At 38.7% G+C, this 17598-nt stretch overlaps 1 protein-coding gene across 1 annotated transcript in view; it reads left to right on the top strand.

The window, feature by feature from the left end:
* Positions 1-17598, top strand: part of NELL2 (neural EGFL like 2) — a 150122-nt gene that overhangs the window by 25505 nt on the left and 107019 nt on the right. The window contains exons 4-9 of the mRNA XM_086472416.1: positions 8191-8364; positions 8473-8569; positions 12474-12546; positions 12722-12804; positions 13865-13993; positions 15279-15381. Coding sequence (XP_086328542.1) covers positions 8191-8364; positions 8473-8569; positions 12474-12546; positions 12722-12804; positions 13865-13993; positions 15279-15381 — 659 coding nt within the window. The remainder of the gene's footprint in view (positions 1-8190; positions 8365-8472; positions 8570-12473; positions 12547-12721; positions 12805-13864; positions 13994-15278; positions 15382-17598) is intronic.

The raw sequence follows: 17598 nt of genomic DNA on the forward strand, positions 1-17598 counted from the left end.
CTCCATGTAAATCTGAGGCTTGGACATTTGCTGAGGCTGGGCTGTTGCTGTTGCCACAAAAAGTAGCTCCTGAAAGAATTTCTGCGGATATTGTCATCTTTTTCTACTCTATTGAATGATTTTATTTTTCTTTTACTAGTTGAGTATTCAAATCTTTAAAACCTGATCTTAAAGTGAAGGAATCTGAAACGATACCTGTAACTATCCCTTCCTAATTTGCTCACATTCTTCCACAGAGATTGCTTTTTTTCCCCACTGACTAGAGCAGCCAGGGAGTTCAGGCAATGGTGGTTTTGGGTACAGCTTGGAGGTGATACTTTCAAGAAAATTCTTATGGTCTCAGGGAGTCTGAACTGCACATCAATTACTGTTCAGACGAGTTTCAGGCAGCTGAGTGCATCTTTCTGGGCAGATTTAGGTATGGCTTATATCTGAAAGGTAGAAGTTACAAATGTTGTCTTAACTTGAGAGCATCACTTTGACCCCATACAGTGCCCTGCCTAAAATGCATTGTACTTTACAATAACAAGGTAAATATTTTGAATGATGTTAATGAAGTGGTGCCTTAAGTCTGAGTGAAAGCGTTGTTACACACTGATGCTGTGTGCTTGCTCTCAGCCTTCAGTTTAGGCTGTATTATCCTCCTCATTTCACTTCTGAATTTGTCTCACTGTCTTCTTGATGGAAGAATGAGCAGAGAGATGATTTGAATCTGCAAGGGGGTTGTAATATATGTTAGGTCTTACTATTCCATCATATATTTTCATTTAATTGGCAACAGTGGAGAGATGTAATAGAGCTTTTTCATCTCTTCATGGTTAGATGTCTTTATACAACTAATGTTATATTCGTATCTCTTTAGATACTGTGTATTAGGGCCCTCAAAGGATAAGATCACTAGATTGTAGTTTAACTGTTCTTTCCTTTGGTTAGTGCTTTTTGTATCCTGAAACAGAGCACTGAAATCAATAGAATATTATGGACAGGCATTGCCTATGCTTAATTGTGTATCTCTACTAATTTATTCAATTTCTGCCTTACTTAGCATTTTTTTTTTCACAGCTGTTGGTATCTTGTGATTTTTCTGCTGTTGAATGGGCTATACTGTACAGCAGTTTCAGACCTCTTTCAGCATCTAGGAGGAAATAATCTGTGACAATTTCTATCACTGGTTTAGGTGTACAAGGAGATAAGTTGCCAGAGGTGAACTCCCGATGCATGAATTTTGTTCTATCATTTGACCATTGTATTAAAATAGAAATGGAACTGTCTGTTCCCTGCTTTTGATGTATGAGTGTCTGTATTTCTGGACTGCAGTGTGAAGTCTTGTTGCCAACACCACAAAATCTGCTTCAAACACATTACACTGAGAAAAACTTCCAGTATTTACCACTTAAGCCAAAACTGTAGAGTTATGTTGGTTTTGTCTGAGGAGTGCTCTCCCCTTCCCTGTCAATAACTTGCAGAGCAGAGGTTAGGTAAGAATAATAACGTGGGATTAATTTTCAAATGTTAAAGCTGTATGTGGCTGTTCCCTGTGCCAAAACAAGTAGTAGCTTATTTCTGCTTTTTAAACCACTCCGTGCTGTTCTTTGCTGGAAGAGTGGAGAGTTGTAATGTTCTATATTTTGGGTTTTTTGGTAGTAAATCTTAGTTGCTGTTTCTTGCTGGTTTGACAATGACTATGAACCCTCTTAAATTTGTTCATAACAATCAATTGCTTTTGAATGGACTTCCTCTAGCGATTTAAAATTCCTCTGGTGTCAGCCGCCTTTTCTTCTGATGCAGTTTGCATGTTTCATCAAAGATGTCAAAAAAAAAAAAAAAGTATTTTCTTTCATTCATTCACTGCATTTCTAGTGTGAGAAGATTCTCTGGGACAAAGGATTCTCTGTGTAGCCACTGAACTTTTGGCTGGACTCTTGCCTCTACCCCAAAAGAGAAAGATGACTTGTTTCTGTGGTTTGATTTCGTATTCATGGCTCGAATGGGGGTGGTATGGGCAATGTGCTGTAATACCAGGTTTGAACGTTTGCACAACCAAGCTAGCACTTTTTGGGAGAAAAGCTCTTCTCCATGTGCTTTGGGGAGCTCGGTGGGGCCTCAGCTCCTGCTGCACTCCTGCAGGTGCTGTGGCAAGGCTGACTGGGAGCCTTGCCTTGTCATCAACAGTAACGTTGGAGGGTCCAGGATATCTCGCTCCTGTGATGACGAGGGGCTCTTGGATCATAGCACTAAGCTCAGCAGAAGCTATGCAGACTCTGCAGGTCAAGAAGGCGAGATTTTGCCTTCCTCATTTAGAGGTGTAGCTGAGCTCAAAGTCTGGGAGGTGAGCAGAGAGATCTCTCAGGTGAGAGGCAAGTTCTTGCCTTCAAAGCCAGCAAAATCTTCCAGTTTGCAGCAGCCCCACTGAAGTCAGATGAAGGGCTGAAAGATGTTGATAGGAACAAGATTTTTTTGACATATATTTGTTTCCCACGTGCTTTATTAGTTTGAGTCAGGTACAGACATAGTGTCTCTGCCTTTCCAGTCATCTGTCACCTGGCTGTTCTCATTCCCGTGAACGTCCTGATGTGGAGGATGTTCCTCGCTGCATGTCCCAGCATGAGGCTTCATCTCCTGTGCACATCAGGAGTGCATCTTCCTCCTCCCCAGCTGTCCTCCATAGCTATCCAGTGTGATGAGCAGTCGTTGTGCTGGAACAAAGCTGAAATGGTTGACCTTTTTTGTGGTAGAAGAAAATAAATAGCAGAAGAGATGTAAATGCCAGAACTATCAGTAGCTCGCTGGCTGGGGTGCTTCAGAGGCATTTTCCTTGCACCGTTAATCTCTGCTCTGCCTGACTTGGAGCAGGGACTTGAACTTGGTTCTTTTCCATCTGAGACAAGTGTCCTGAGGATTGATATTCTCTTTTTTTTTTTTTTTTTCCCCCATCACTCAACGCAGTAAAAAGCTTTGTTGGCAGTGCCTGGCCAGTGCTATGCTTGTGAACCAAATAGCACCTAGGCCCAGTCTGGAGCACTGATCTGCTGTTGTCCATTCTACATCATTGTTAGCATTTTCCTTGGCATGCTTTTGTCTCCTGCAATTAGCACCCCCAGGGCATGGTTTGTGGGGTAGCATTGTCCAGGGACTGCTCCCAACAGGCAGTGTGGAAAAAAAAAACAGTGTGGAAAAAGCGTTGATGGCTTTATTTATTAGTATAGGCATAGGACTTGAGATCAACTTACAAACTTAGGTTGCTCTTGTCCCTGACTTACTCTTTTTGGTTGATGAGTTTTATGTAATGGAAGAGCCTTGTCAGGTTGACCTGAGAGACTGTTTTTACTGTCCCATTGTTTGTGCACTCTGTTTTGATATGGGAAATACCCTCTTCTGATTTTGACCTCTCTTCACTTGGGATCTCTGCTTTCAAATAGATAGTAATTGCAGCGTTGAAGAGTGTTTGAGAAAGTCTTTTAGAGAGTCTTAGATTTGCTCTCTGTCTCTCGTTTTATCAAGCATTTCATCCTGGACCACACAAGCCTTGCTGCGAGAATGTTTGTTTCTATCAGAGGATCTGGTTTTAATGAATGCATCAGCATTTTTGAACAAAAATATCCTATGTTAGAAAATTCTTGTTTGGCTCTAAAACTGTATTCAGCAAAAGGAAGAGGCAGAAACTGAATTGGTGGGTTTCCTGCCTGCTGTGCGCTTGCACGAGGTTCTACCAACTTATCCAGAGAAGTGAAGACCAGGTTTTTGTTTATCACTCCCTGGCTAAACCATCAGTCATCTCTTGCCCAGGTAGAGCTCTAGATAGTCAGGGAAAAGGGCAAAGCCAATAAGGCCAAGCAGTAGTGTGAGTGATGGGGACTAGGTTTTTACAGCTGTAGTAAAGGTGCCACTTGGCATTTAGAATTCATCTGGGGATATTTTGATGCCATATTGTTCTAAAGCATACACCAAGTGGTAAATACTCCCACTTAATTTTTCAGAACACTTTAAGTGTTACTTCCAAATAGAAAAATAAGGCTCACACTCTTGACTGCCCAGTCATCATACCATGGAAAATTGCAAATAACACATTGCTGAATGTGGTGGCTGTGCAGAGTGAATTGGTTTTACACGTTCATAATCTAGATCCAGCAGTATTGCTTACTGCTATTGTAGCCATAGTTTGCAATGAATAGGGTCTACTGAGTCAGTTATCTTTTTTTTTTTTTTTTTTAGTGTTTTATGTAATCATACCTGACAAAAAAGCTAGAACTTTTGTATCGGAAGTCTTCAGGTAAAGATTTTTACAAGTAATGGAAATAAGGATTTTAATTTTTTTCTTAAGCACACACTCCTCTTTAGTTTTATTGGTTTTCCTTTTCTTAGTGTAGACCAAAGAGCCGTGAAGAACCCTTTTAATACTATACCTATAAATGTGAGTAGTAAAAGTTTAAAACCATCCATGACCTCTTGCCTTTAGCTTCTAAAATATTTGTCTACATGCTGAAATTGAAGTTGAAATTATTAGTTGCCTGGAGGAAGAATGGGCAGCTACAGTGTTTTTGCTGTGTGACGAGGGATGCCAAATGAATGAGTGAGACGTCAAAGTGTTGGCGCTACCAACACTGCCTCTTAGCTGGAAGGGCCATACCTCCCTCTTCTCAAAGACTACGTACACCAGGACCACCTGGTGTTTCACCTCCTAAATCTCTAGCTTTTTGCTGTACATCCTGGGTTTTAGTTCCACAGTCTCCCCCACACTGGTCTGTCGCAGCCTGAAGAGTAGGTCCTGCGTAGGCTTGTGCAGACCATGGGCCCTTCGCTGGGATGGTCGATAGAAGCTCCGCAGTTGAGCAGATCTGCTGACTCTTGACTCTTACCCAGCAGTTACAATAGATCAGTGCTGGGCAGGAGAGAAAACATCACTGTTTTCTGTCTCAGATTCCTCTAGGGCATTTGAGACAAATTTCTTCTTCTTATGAAGATAGCCTCAGCCTTCGTCAGTATGTAAGGGATTGCTGTCTGGCAGGTTTCCAAGCAGAGCAGCTGATCTTACTGTGGCCTTGGCTGTTGCCTTTGCAATGACTGTGCATGCACAGAGTGATCTATGGAGATGTAACAACCTCTTTTTTTTTTCAGGTTGGCATTTTCTTCTCTGTAAGTCAAACATAGTAAACATAAGCACATACCATCTCCTTGTGAAGTTACATCTGTTTGACCCAGAGTGTATGTGGGTTTTTTGGGTTTAAAATCAAATAGGTTGGTATTGATTAAGTAACATAGAGATCGTGGATGTTTGTAAAGGGGGAAGCAAGTTCTGCTGTTGTACTGTGTTTCTCATTGAGGTTTATTTTTCACTCCAAGAGCTGTTTGCCTTTTGCAGCATAGAGGAGCACCTTGGAGCTGTTGGGAGAAGCAGCTGTGATGTTAGTAATGGGACTTCTTTGGCTGCTGCTCTCCCTGCAATGGCTGGGCTGGGCTGGTGTGGACAAGAAACCAGTGATTCAGCTGGTGAGGTTCCCCTGAAACTTCAGTAATGAGATTCTTGGTTAGGAGAAGACTGCAGTATAGTGCAGTTATTGTTCCCTTTGGGAGTAAGTCCTTTAGGAACCAAGATCACCCTCTTTTCTCTCTCAAAAGAATAGTAATCCTGAGTGTACAGAGAAGTATAGAGTATTTTTGTCAATATAAAGGAATTTGTTAATGCTTAGTTTACTTTCTCAAAGACTCTTCCAAACCTTTGGAAAATATGTACCCAAGTGTTAGAGCCTCACAGATGGCGCGAGAAGCCTCACTGCGGGCAAGCTTTGCGTTTCCACCTCTGTTTCAGTGCTGAGGCTTGTCCCATCTTCTGAAACTCACAAGACTGAACCAGAGCCGTCTAAGTCCAGGTAGTTAAGCAAATCTATAAAAATGGAATAGCAAACACAACATTTTGGCAAAAATGAAGTGAAAATGATTCGCTTCCCTGTGTTTCAGTGTCATGGCATTGGTTCAAGCTGAAGGCAATATTGTTCCGGCTGTCATTCCACTTGCTTTTCTAATTGCATTTTGCTGCTGCCTCTACAGATTATTAGTAAACCATAAATGATTCTTCTAATTTTTCCTGACAGCTATTATTTTATTCTTCACTTTGATGCACGTTTTCTCTAACAATCGTCAGGCCTTTAGAAGTTAGATGTATTTGTTAGTTTACCAAATGGAAGAACATAAGAGATTGCCTGTGGATCTCAAAACAGTGTTTTAATCACAGTGAAAACAAAACCCCAAGGTGTCCATAATTTTTGCACAGCTTTGTGTAGGAAGGTTTCCTTGCTTAGTCAGTGTCCTTTCTCAGCAGTTCTTAATTCCTGAAATTTTTACAGTGATGTCTTCTTTTTATTGGGAAATCCATGTTTCATTCTCCAAGATTTCATTATGTCACTTGCATAAGGGGCAAAATGGGTGTTTATTTTATACCTTCAGTACTGACTATATGTCTGTTGGTGTAGTTTGTTCCCTGCATGCCTGCATATCTGTGTGTTAGCGTGTGTCCTGCTATTGACCTTGAAAAGAGTAGGAGCCAGCCATTGATTCTACCAGGAGATATGTTTCAACATATCCATGCCTTTCTTTTTTCCACATTGTATCTGCAACTGGGTGGAAACACTTAAAACTTGCTGGAGGAGTCTGGTTCCTTAATGTTCCCCTCCTCTGGCAGGTTGAGAGTGACCTTATTTTTATCCTTGAAGCTTGAGTTATGAAGGAGGTTATTAAGTTGACTGATGTCCTGCCACTATTGCCCAATTTTTTTCCAGCCAGGCCTTCAATTAGTTTACACTTCTTGCCAATGCAAAAATTATTTTTGGGCCATGAGGAGGTAAATTATCTCAGATGATAAAATTTATTGCTGACTGTAGTTAACTGCTTCGTTAATGCTGGGGAGGAAGAAGAAATTGCCCTTTGCCAGCTTTGCAAAAGGATAGTTGTTTTTGTGCTTTTGCTAGGGCATGTTCCACTGTGAAACACCCTGAAGGAAGGAGAGATGTGCCGTGAGCCCAGCCTCCTCCTAGAGATAATGATTGCCCAACCAAGGTGGTTTTGATTTGGTCTCATCTTCACTCTCAAAAACTGCGATCATTGTCTTGTCTGCTCTTTAATATAGATAGCCTGTTAAATTAAACGATATCACCCTAAAACATGCGTGCACTCAGATTGCAAACCACTGTCATGCTGATTGCAGATGTAGCAGTGAAACCAGACAAAAATGAGTTGTCCATTCTGTCAGTTGTTGAGCATCTCACCACATACTATGTTATTTTCTTTGCTCTTTAGCTGTAGGTTGCATAGATTATTAGAGAATCTCCCTTTCTATTTTTCTTTCCTGTTTTAAAAGAATTTTAGGGGGGGACTTTAAAATGAGAAGCTTAGTACTTGGAAGACAAATGATTTGTCAAGCTTATTCCCAGAAGAGGTCCGATACGCAAGAAATAGGCCTGTCTGACTAAGTAGTAAGTTTGGTTATGGGGTGCTGTTTAGATTGATCTGCTGGAATTCCACCAGAAAATCTTATGTTTTCAATCTGCGAATCTGTTGTATGATGCACTTACCTTGGTACAGCTGCAATGCTGTTTTTTTACCATGTATATATGTGTATGTGTATACACGTATATACGTGTGTGTGTATATATATACACACACATACCACAAATACATGTACTTATTTAACAAAGCAAATATGTACACATATATAAATTGTTCTGAAGAGATTGCACTTCTTGACTTTGTATTTGTGTTCAGTCTCTGTTCTTGCTTACTCCCCTGGTTGGTAATGGCTAATAATGTCCCTATTGCAAAACTTGGTGTTGTCTTTTGCGTGTTCATGCCTTCAGAGTGTCCTTACTGTGCTTTCAGGATATGAGGGGATTATTCATAATAGGGTAATTATGTTTTCAATCAGATCATGCTATGGAAAATAGTGTTGCTAGAGGAAAAAAAAATACTTGGCTTGGGATCTTGTATACTTCCATGAAAACTAGAACCTGCTGTTATGTGTTATTGAGAAGAAGGATGTAGTGCAAATCTGAAAAGTGTCTACTTTCATCTTTGTATCTCCTTGCTTGTCTTTCCCCCTCTTTTAAATAGTTCCTGCATGATAATGAGAAGTTGTGTTATGTAAAATGTTGCTGTGCTGATAAAAATGGTTCATGACACAATGATGCATTTATGGTACAGGTACCTGGAGCTGGAAAGCAGCGGTCATCGAAATGAAATCAGGTTGCATTATCGTTCAGGCAGTCATCGCTCCCACACAGAAGTATTCCCATATATTTTGGCAGACGATAAATGGCACAGGCTTTCCTTAGCAATCAGTGCCTCTCACTTGATTTTACATGTGGACTGCAATAAGTAAGTAGAGAGTGTTGTTTTGTAAGAAGTTGTCACATTTGGAACATTCTAGCTTTGAGTAAAATAAATTATAACAACTTGGGACTATATTTTTCCCTTCCTTTTCAGAATTTATGAGAGAGTTGTGGAGAAGCCCTTCATGGACTTACCTTTGGGTACAACCTTTTGGCTGGGACAGAGGAATAATGCACATGGTTATTTTAAGGTATGCATTCCATGGAAGGAAAAGGGTGAACTTAAATAAAAATGACTAAGGGACTGGAACATCTTTCATATGAGGAGAGGCTGAGAACGCTGGGATTGTTCAGCCTAGAAAAGAGAAGGCTCAAGGGGGATCTCATTGATACGTATAAAAACCTGAATGTGTGGGGGGAATGAAGATGAGGGATCCAGACCCTTCTCAGTAGTGCCCACTGACAGGCCAAGAAGCAATGGCTGAAAACAAACACCAGAAATGTCATCTGAACATAAGAAAACAGTTCTACTGTGAGGCTGGTCAGAGTAAGACTCCTGTGAAGATACTCAAAAGCCATTTGAACACAGTCCTGCGCAACCTACTTAGCTGATCCTGCTTGAACAGGGGAGTAGATGATCTCAGGAGGTGCCTCTCAACCTCAACCAGTCTATTTCTGTAATCATAACACTGTTCTGAGGGCTGTGGCATGTTGTGTATTAGCATATGTGATGCAGTGAGCTGTATTTCCATCAAACTGGACTTCACTAAATAAAGTTGCAGAGCTCAGTGGCACCAAATGACACTGCCAGTAACAGCCTAAGCTGGGAAAGGCAACAGAATTCCAGGAAGTAAATGGTCATATTATTGCCTGTATCATAGCTAGATGCATTATTTTGTGTGTCACAGAACACTGCAGTCTAGGGAACTCCAGTTTCATTGCCTCTGTAGGATTTAGGTTTCATCACAATATCTTCTGGCTCAGAAATGAATAAGATGAGTAGCATCAATAAAGAAAATGGTTTTTGCCCCAGAGGAAGAATATTTGTACATACTTTTTGCTTACTGCTTCTGCTTTAACATGTATCTATAGCAGGGGTCTAGTGTATAGCAAGATTGAAGAAGTGAACGGTATGTTGAACTGGAATGTAAATTTTGGTTCCTCTGAGGCCATTTAGATAGCACTCATTGGTCACAGCGGCTATCTGTGGTTTGGCCTCAGTCTCCTCTGGAGCTGCTTTAACAAATGATGGCATCCCTGTGGATGCCTTCCACACTGTGGTCCTATTTTCCTCCTAGTAGGCATCTTTTTACTTGAGCATCAAAATGGAATTGATCACTTTTAAAAATATGGCCTGCTAAATATTTTTTTTCAGCGTAAACCACTTTGACTATGGTTTTCACAGCAAGTTCTGTGCTTTTGTGCTAAAGTCAGTTTTTGGGTGTTGAAATACTGTTTGCTATACTTAAATGCTAATTTATGTCCTTGTTGTATATGAAGTACAGAAGTCCAGTGGGGCACTCAGATTTGAAAACTGAAGCATGACTTTGTTTTTATTTTTCAATTCGTTTCCTTTTCCTCCAAAAGACTAAGAGGATGTCTGCTAAACAAGCTGCAAAATTATATTTCCGGCTTAAATAAACAGTTGACTCCAAGAATAAAATCAGAAAATATTAATGTGTTGCTTAAACTGATCTCAGATACACTTCATTTATTCTACAAGTTTATAATTAATATGCCTTTTTTTTTTTGCGCCTTCTCAGTTTTTGGCTTGGTTATATTCTTCTTTTTGCCAAATCGTAGTCACGGCGAAGAAGCTCATTAGGTGTAGAAAAAGAAATTCTTCAGTAGTGGACTGTATTATTTTTTTATTTCTTTCTTTTCAAGAAAGATAAAATTAAAGAAAATACATGGAGAATTTTGCCTCAGTTACACATATAAAGCAGTTAACAGAAATACAGGAATGGAGAGCTGTTAAGAGCATTGGTATAGCCAAAATATACTGTGCTAAGTAATTTCTTTAGGATAATATAGTACCGATAGTCAAACTGCATCTGAAAATGTAGTACAGGAGATTTATCAGTTTAGAAGATGTGGACTTTGAACGCTTCTTAGTGCTTTGGAGAGCCTGTATTTTTAGACAGTCACTGTGGGACAACTCCCACTGATCTGATTTTGAGAGGTCTAGGTGCTTAGCTATTTCCAAAAATCAGGCTACTTTGAGTGGATTAAATGTATTGTCCGGAAGGGTCAAGGTACTCAAAATCATTAGTCACTCTGAAAAAGATTTTATTTTGGTGTATTTGATTTTGAACATAATATTGTTGCACTAAACTAATGTGCCAGTAGGCAAATTCTTACTGGGATATCTTTGTACCCATTTCATTTTAAGGTCTGAAGTCTGAGAGCACAATTCTGGCTATCTGATTTCTAGTACTGTGTAACTAGTACTAATTCGGTACCTAGCATCTAGTGGTGTATTAATTTGAACTACTAGGTTCTTTAGGAGCCTGTGCAAAGCCTCTCATGTATTGTCAGGAGGTTCTGATTTGAGAGCCCAGGTGGGCTAGGTGTTAACAGCTCCCTCTTGTCACTTTGTGAGATGAGAAGGAAACTGATTTCCTGGCAAGTGGAGTGCAGCTTACATCACAGCTGATGGATGATGAATAAAGCTCCTCAAATAGTTAGAGGAGCTTTACTGTTGGTTAATAGCTAGATTATTTGAATACTTGCCTCTGTGTTCAGTGAAGACTGTTTTAAACTTGAATGGGTTGGACCCTGCCATTCCTCCTTTCCATGAAGATGGCATAACTTGGGTTGACATGAGTTTGAACTTGATGGCATCAAGGAAGGAAAGGAGGAGAAGTTCAATACAGTGAGGTTTTTGGTGTGCTCTTCAAAGAGGTCTTTGCTCCTGGCTTCCAGAACACGTGCTGTGGGAGGTCCTGACATGGAGCCCTGTCTCAAGCACACCTATTTTTTTCACTATTAGCTAATCACCGCAGCTCCTTACACAGCATGGTGGAGCATCCAGTTGCCCTAGATCACAGCTTTGTTGATTAGGAGAAAGGTAGGCATGGTACTTAAGTACCCTCTTAGTTGCCCTCCAGTGATACCTGGTCTTCTCTGTAGGTCGGTTAGGTTGCTAAGTCACCCCGAGTCATTCACTTGAGGTCAAAATTCTGGTTCTTTGACTTTGTAATGTCTGTATTGAATGCCCTGTGTATGTGGATGAAATGTGGACTCTTGCGTTTAGTTTAGTTTGGGTTGTGTTCTTAGTGTCGTGAAACGTTCTCTTTATAAGCATGCTGAAGCATGTTGTAATTATTCCTAAGAAGGAGTTTTGGAGATGCAGGGTGAGAGTCATGGATGAAAGGGACATCTGGGGTAAATATGACCGGATGTCTCACTTTGAAATTGCTATTTGGCCTTTGCTTTCGGAGAGCAGCAAAGTGGTTACTAGTAATATCTTAATGACTGAGGATGCATGTGTGAATTCTGTCTGCAAGCGTGGGATCTACTCGGTGAAACCGGTGCTTTCTAGATAGCGTAGTTGAATTTCATGCTAAACTTCCTCTAAGTTCTTGCCAACATGTGACTCTGCAGCTGTGTTAACAGTTTCTCAGCATTCTGCATGCTTTATGGAAAGATCCCCATCAAAATCATAAAGGGTTTGCATGAATGTTTTCTTTTCTGACTTAGTTTCTTTAATCTTCAACTTTGATTTGACAGTTATAGCTTAGTAAAGAATTTGCATTTTATTTAAGAGTGTTTCAAAGTAACTGAAACTGCAACTGTTTTTCAAATTACTTTTAAAGGTCATTTTCAAGCTTTTCTGCAGCGGCTAACTAAAAATAACAATGAATTCAAAACAACCAAACTCTTGCCACATAATTACACCTTGACATTTAATCTTCTGTGTTTAAAATGATTCAGTATGTCTCTATTTGTACATCTATCTATTTTACTTTCTGTTAATTCTTCTATCACTGCATTTGGTCTAGGCAAGAAGCTGTGTATTCATAAGTATTGTTTTTATGGGGCAATTTTTCTTTGTGGGTTATAATGTTTTACATGGTGAATGAAAAACATAATTTTGACAGGTAAAAATAATGTATCCTTCCTTTTTTTTTTTTTCTCTTCACTCGCACATAGGGCGTAATGCAAGATGTGCACTTACTTGTCATGCCTCAAGGATTTATTTCTCAATGCCCAGATCTTAATCGCAGTAAGTCTATTAATTCTTATACCATAAAACAAAAGGTGTGCTTTGTACCTACTTTCTGCCCTGCAAGCTTTCTTAAAACCTTGAGTTTCAGTGTGATAGTTGTCAACTTCTACAGGATTGAACCTATTGTGAATACATTTTTTTAAAAATTAATATACGTATTTTATTATTCCAGCATGCCCAACTTGTAATGACTTCCATGGACTTGTGCAGAAAATTATGGAACTGCAAGATGTTTTAGCCAAAACATCAGCAAAGGTAATATTAACTAGGAGTCATGTCATGAGAAACAAGGACTCTAAGGCTTTAATTGCTGTCTTTTTTGATTATTTGTGCGTATGTGGGAATGTGCATGTGGGTGTGTGCGGAACATCCCTGTATGACACGTTTACATGTTGTATTTATATATCCGTGCCTAGTGTCTATACATACAAATTCCCAGTTCAGAGAGTTTTTCTTGTGTTTTAATATTTTTATAGAATCGTATCTTTTAATAGTAAACAGAATCCAAATCCCTGAGCAAGGAAAGGGCTCATAGATATTTCAGCTCTATCTATTAGGCTAAAAAGTCAATAAACTTGGAATGAAATAGGTTGCTGTGCTTATAGTGCTTATTGCAGCAAGACTTACAGGTCCAAGACTTTTCTAGACCTCAGCTGCTAAAGGCATGTTCAGACAAAAGATATGCAAGACAATGAATTAAGAATCCAAAGCAGCATTTTCTTCTTTTTTCTCCCTAGAATATCACACCAAAAGCATTCATGTCTGCTGGTGAGCATAAGACTAGTCTTCTGGTTTTAAATGTCAGTTCTTAGGTGTCTGCAGGAATGCTGTTACCTGGGTGATTTGATACACAAATGTTAAAAATGCCTTGGTTGAAGTGGAGAAACAATTGCTACATGTTTGTTTTGAGCTTTACCTCCAATTTTGCCTCTCTACTCAGATTCAGGTCTTTTGCGCATAACCTAATATCCACAACTAGTTAATGTAGAGCAAGATTCTTGGTCAGTTCACACATACAAAGATGAGAAATCAGGGGCTGTACCCATCTTGACCTACTCACTTTGTTTCATGGTGTCCGTGATGTTAGAGAAAGAAAAAATGCATTGTGTCTTGCTTCTTAATTTCCATCTGCGAAGGACTGATGGTTTTCATCGTATTGTATTTGACAATAATTATTTTATTATCTTTGACTGCATTTTCCTATATATATTCTCTTATCTGCATACTTCACAATAAAGAGGACAGTTTCAATCACATTTATACTAATGTGGAAACCACTTACAAATTCAAATCTCTTTGTGAATTGTAAATACAGTTGTCCCAAGCTGAGCAGAGGATGAACAAGTTGGATCAGTGCTATTGTGAAAGGACCTGCACAATGAAAGGCATGACGTACAGAGAGTTTGAATCCTGGACAGATGGCTGTAAGAACTGCACTTGCATGGTATGGCTACAGTTTGAGTGGAGACTTGGGAACACTTAACGTTTCCTCTGATTACAGTTTTATTGAGTCAAATAATGAGAAAACTTCCATGTGTATTCCAAGTAGTAGCATCAAAGTGCTAGAAAACCTGTTCTAAGTCTAAGGAATAGTATTAATAAATACATTTTCCTTTTGTTTCAGCAGTGCCGGTGTGTGTAGCTCTCCTATATTTCATGTCACCATATGCAGATGCTATGCAATATACTTAGCTGTCATGTTATTCCCATGCACTGAGTTGCAAACGGTCTTTGTGGATAATTAATTCCCTGCTTTTTGTCACTATAAATACAGCCTTTTTCTTAGCAAGTGATTTAATAAATCCCTTGTGTCGGATTCCCTTTGGTTGCCTTTGGTTACATCTCAATAAGTAAGAAAGTAAAATGTCAGGGTCATATGCATGCTTTGTTATATCACAAATGAAAAAGATTTGTTACGTGGATGGAAGATTCCCAAAGGTAACACAACTCCAGAAATGACTGCAAGTATCCTTTTAGGTACCAAACCAGGGCATCTTTGTTATTGTCCATTCATGTAAAACTCATTAATTCCGTTTGAACTTATTAAATACATAATCCAAAGGCCATTGGAAATTGGTGAAAAGGCTGTTGTTTGTACTGCACCTTAGATTTGATTCGCTGCTACTTATAATTTGCTAAGAGGTTCTCCTTAAGCTTAATATGATTTTGATCTTTGTATTTCTGGAGGGATATTAATTTTGCTTTTAGTGTTTTGTGGTTGACAAGAAGACTTAGTCCATGGTGTCAAATCTGGCTGAAAACGATTTAAAATTCTTTGAACTTAGTGATAAATGCATGATATATTTTTATTGCAGATTTTTCTTGTAGCTATGCTATTATTAGAAATGCATTTTAGAAATGTATTGTCTCTTATTGTAAAGATTAGAAGGCAGACTATTGTTCTGTGAGGTTATTATTTCGCACTAATCTGTCAATTTGCTGCTGATTGGCAGAATGTTTTACCTCCAAATAGATTTGCCTCTAAAAAAAAATTTTGATCATTATCATCTCAAAGAACACATCATACGTTTCTAAAAGATTGTATACATGATATTCTGGAGGTATAGTTTCTGTTCTAACAGTTATTAAAAGAACCATGTTAAAATATCTTTTTGGGTGTTGTTAGAGAGTTCATTGCATTTAAAAATAGATTTTTAAGTTCCTGTGTTTGAGAACATCTCTGCTCTTGCTAAATATAACTACCAGTTAAGCACTTTTTATTCTTCTAGAACGGTACTGTGCAATGCGAGGCTTTGATTTGCCCCCTCTCTGACTGCCCGCTTAACTCTGCCCTGGCGTATGTGGATGGCAAGTGCTGCAAAGAATGTCAATGTAAGTTTTATTGTGGTGCTTCCTTCTAATGAGTATTTTGAAATCTGGAAAGAAAATAAACCTTTCTGTAAACATGTCAGTGAAAGAACTGGTCAGGGAATGAAAAATTTGGGTTGAAGAATCAGGGAACTTAGACTTCTCTGAAATATTTTGAGAAATTGATAACTAGAAGGTTTAAATTTTTTAGGTGCAGGTACTTTGTTTTATTTTAGATATGTTATTTTTGCTTTTTAAGCATAGATATTCCTCATCAACATTTAAAAAGAAAAAACGTTATTTAAAGAACTTTCTACAGACTTCCATAGTCTGTTTTTTAGACCAAACTGCTAGAAATTCAAGAAAGATTGCCTGGTGTTTGTTTTGACCAGTGTTTCTAACACCTGTATTGCAAGAAGGATGTACTTTCGGCCTTATGTTGTAGTGCTAGAAATGGAAGTTCAGATTTATGATGATTCTTCTGTAATTAAGGGAAGAGAAAACTCATACTAGACCCAAGAGACCAGCAAAAACCAGACACCTAGAAATGTTCTTTCACAAAAGGTCAGACAGAATTATACAGGAAACTGGATAGAAGTAATTTAATATTGTCATTTAAGATAGGTGATTACATTTTGGTTTTATAGCATGTTGGGTTTTTTGCAAATAGGGGCCAGAGAAGGAGAATTTTAGGTTAATCACTATCTAGATGGACTATATATAATATTTCAGTTTGAGTATGGGTGTGTATGTGATGAGTATGTGATGGTTACTTATTTTGGGCTACGGTGGAATCCATTCTTGAAATTGAGCATGAGGCGCGCACACTTTATTTTGTAAATGTTGAGATTTTTCTGTGTGGTTTCATCACTCTTCTACGTCTGTATAAAACTTCTTACAGAGTATAGGGAAATATATGACTGGTTAAAATGACATGTTGTAAGATAAAATTCAGGAAGACGTTTTGTACTCCATTGATCTTACTCCCACAGGAGTTTATTAATATTTAATTGTGTTAGAAGTTACACAAACCATCCCATTTTATGAAACCTTATTAACTTACTCAAGTAGATTAATTCTAATTGAGAGGAAATGAGAATTCAAATACTTTCTTTTTTTTTTTAACCAGCTACACAGAATTTCCATGCATATTAGATGGCTCAGGGAATTGGTAATTCAGGGATGTGAGATGTGTGGAGTTCAAGTCTCTGTTTGAATCTTCAACCAGATTGGCAGAGTTTGAAAACCTAATCCTCTGAAGTATATTTTTGTAGTGTACTGCCTGTGAATTGAGTTGAGAATTCTCTATGCAGATGTTAATGGTGAAGTGCTCACATCATATGACTTCTTACAGAGTCATTTTTATTGGGAGTCTTGATAAAGGTCAAGAAATGTGAATGAGCATACGGACGCTGACCTTGTCATACGGTGTTGCTACTTTTCCTTCCAATTAAGATACAGTTCTGGTAGGGCACACTGTGAAGTTTACTGTAATATTGCCTTTTTGATATTCTTAATATTATAAAAAGCCTTTTAGCTTTCAGTGTTGTTAATTTGATGCCAGTACATAATTCAATTTATAACTAACGTGCAGGCATATAGCTCTCTTGACAACCTACCAGAAGAATGTGTAGATCAAAAAATATAAATAAAAATTGCTTTTGAAAAATTATTCATAATTTCATCTAGGTTATTTAAAGTGCCTTTAAAAAAAAATCAAACAACTCTTAAAATGGCCAAATCTCTGGAACCACAAGACGGAGAGCGTAAATTTGAGTCCCATTGACAAGGTAGTTAAATTCCGGTGAAAAAGTGTAATGAGTGGAAGTTAGAGGTAATGGAGGTTGCAGGATCCTCACTTATTCTCCAGGCCAGTTTGGTGGAAATGCTGAGTTGTCACTGAGTTCATATATATATTTGCCAGCTGTATCCTGTCTTCTTGGGGTCTTCAGCTCAAGGTCTGAGCTGATTGAGGTCAGTGTGCTCAGTGACCACGATTCTGGCTCAAGGGTCAAAGCTGAGTTCCTCCATTTGGATAGGTTCTGAGAATAACGTTTTTAGTTCTTAGAACAATATCAGGGGATGTATCCTTTGACTAGATTACGTAGAGCAAACACAGATGGCTTCTAATTGGGAAAACACCTAATTAGGGTGTGTGGCTCAGGGAGCTGCTGTCCTCAGTATTGTATAATCAATCATAAATGTTGAGAAAAAGTGATGCCTAATACACTGTTCTTTACC

The sequence above is a fragment of the Leptosomus discolor genome, chromosome 1 (genome assembly GCF_034619465.1).
Source record: "Leptosomus discolor isolate bLepDis1 chromosome 1, bLepDis1.hap2, whole genome shotgun sequence".
Classification (NCBI taxonomy): Eukaryota; Metazoa; Chordata; class Aves; order Leptosomiformes; family Leptosomidae; genus Leptosomus; species Leptosomus discolor.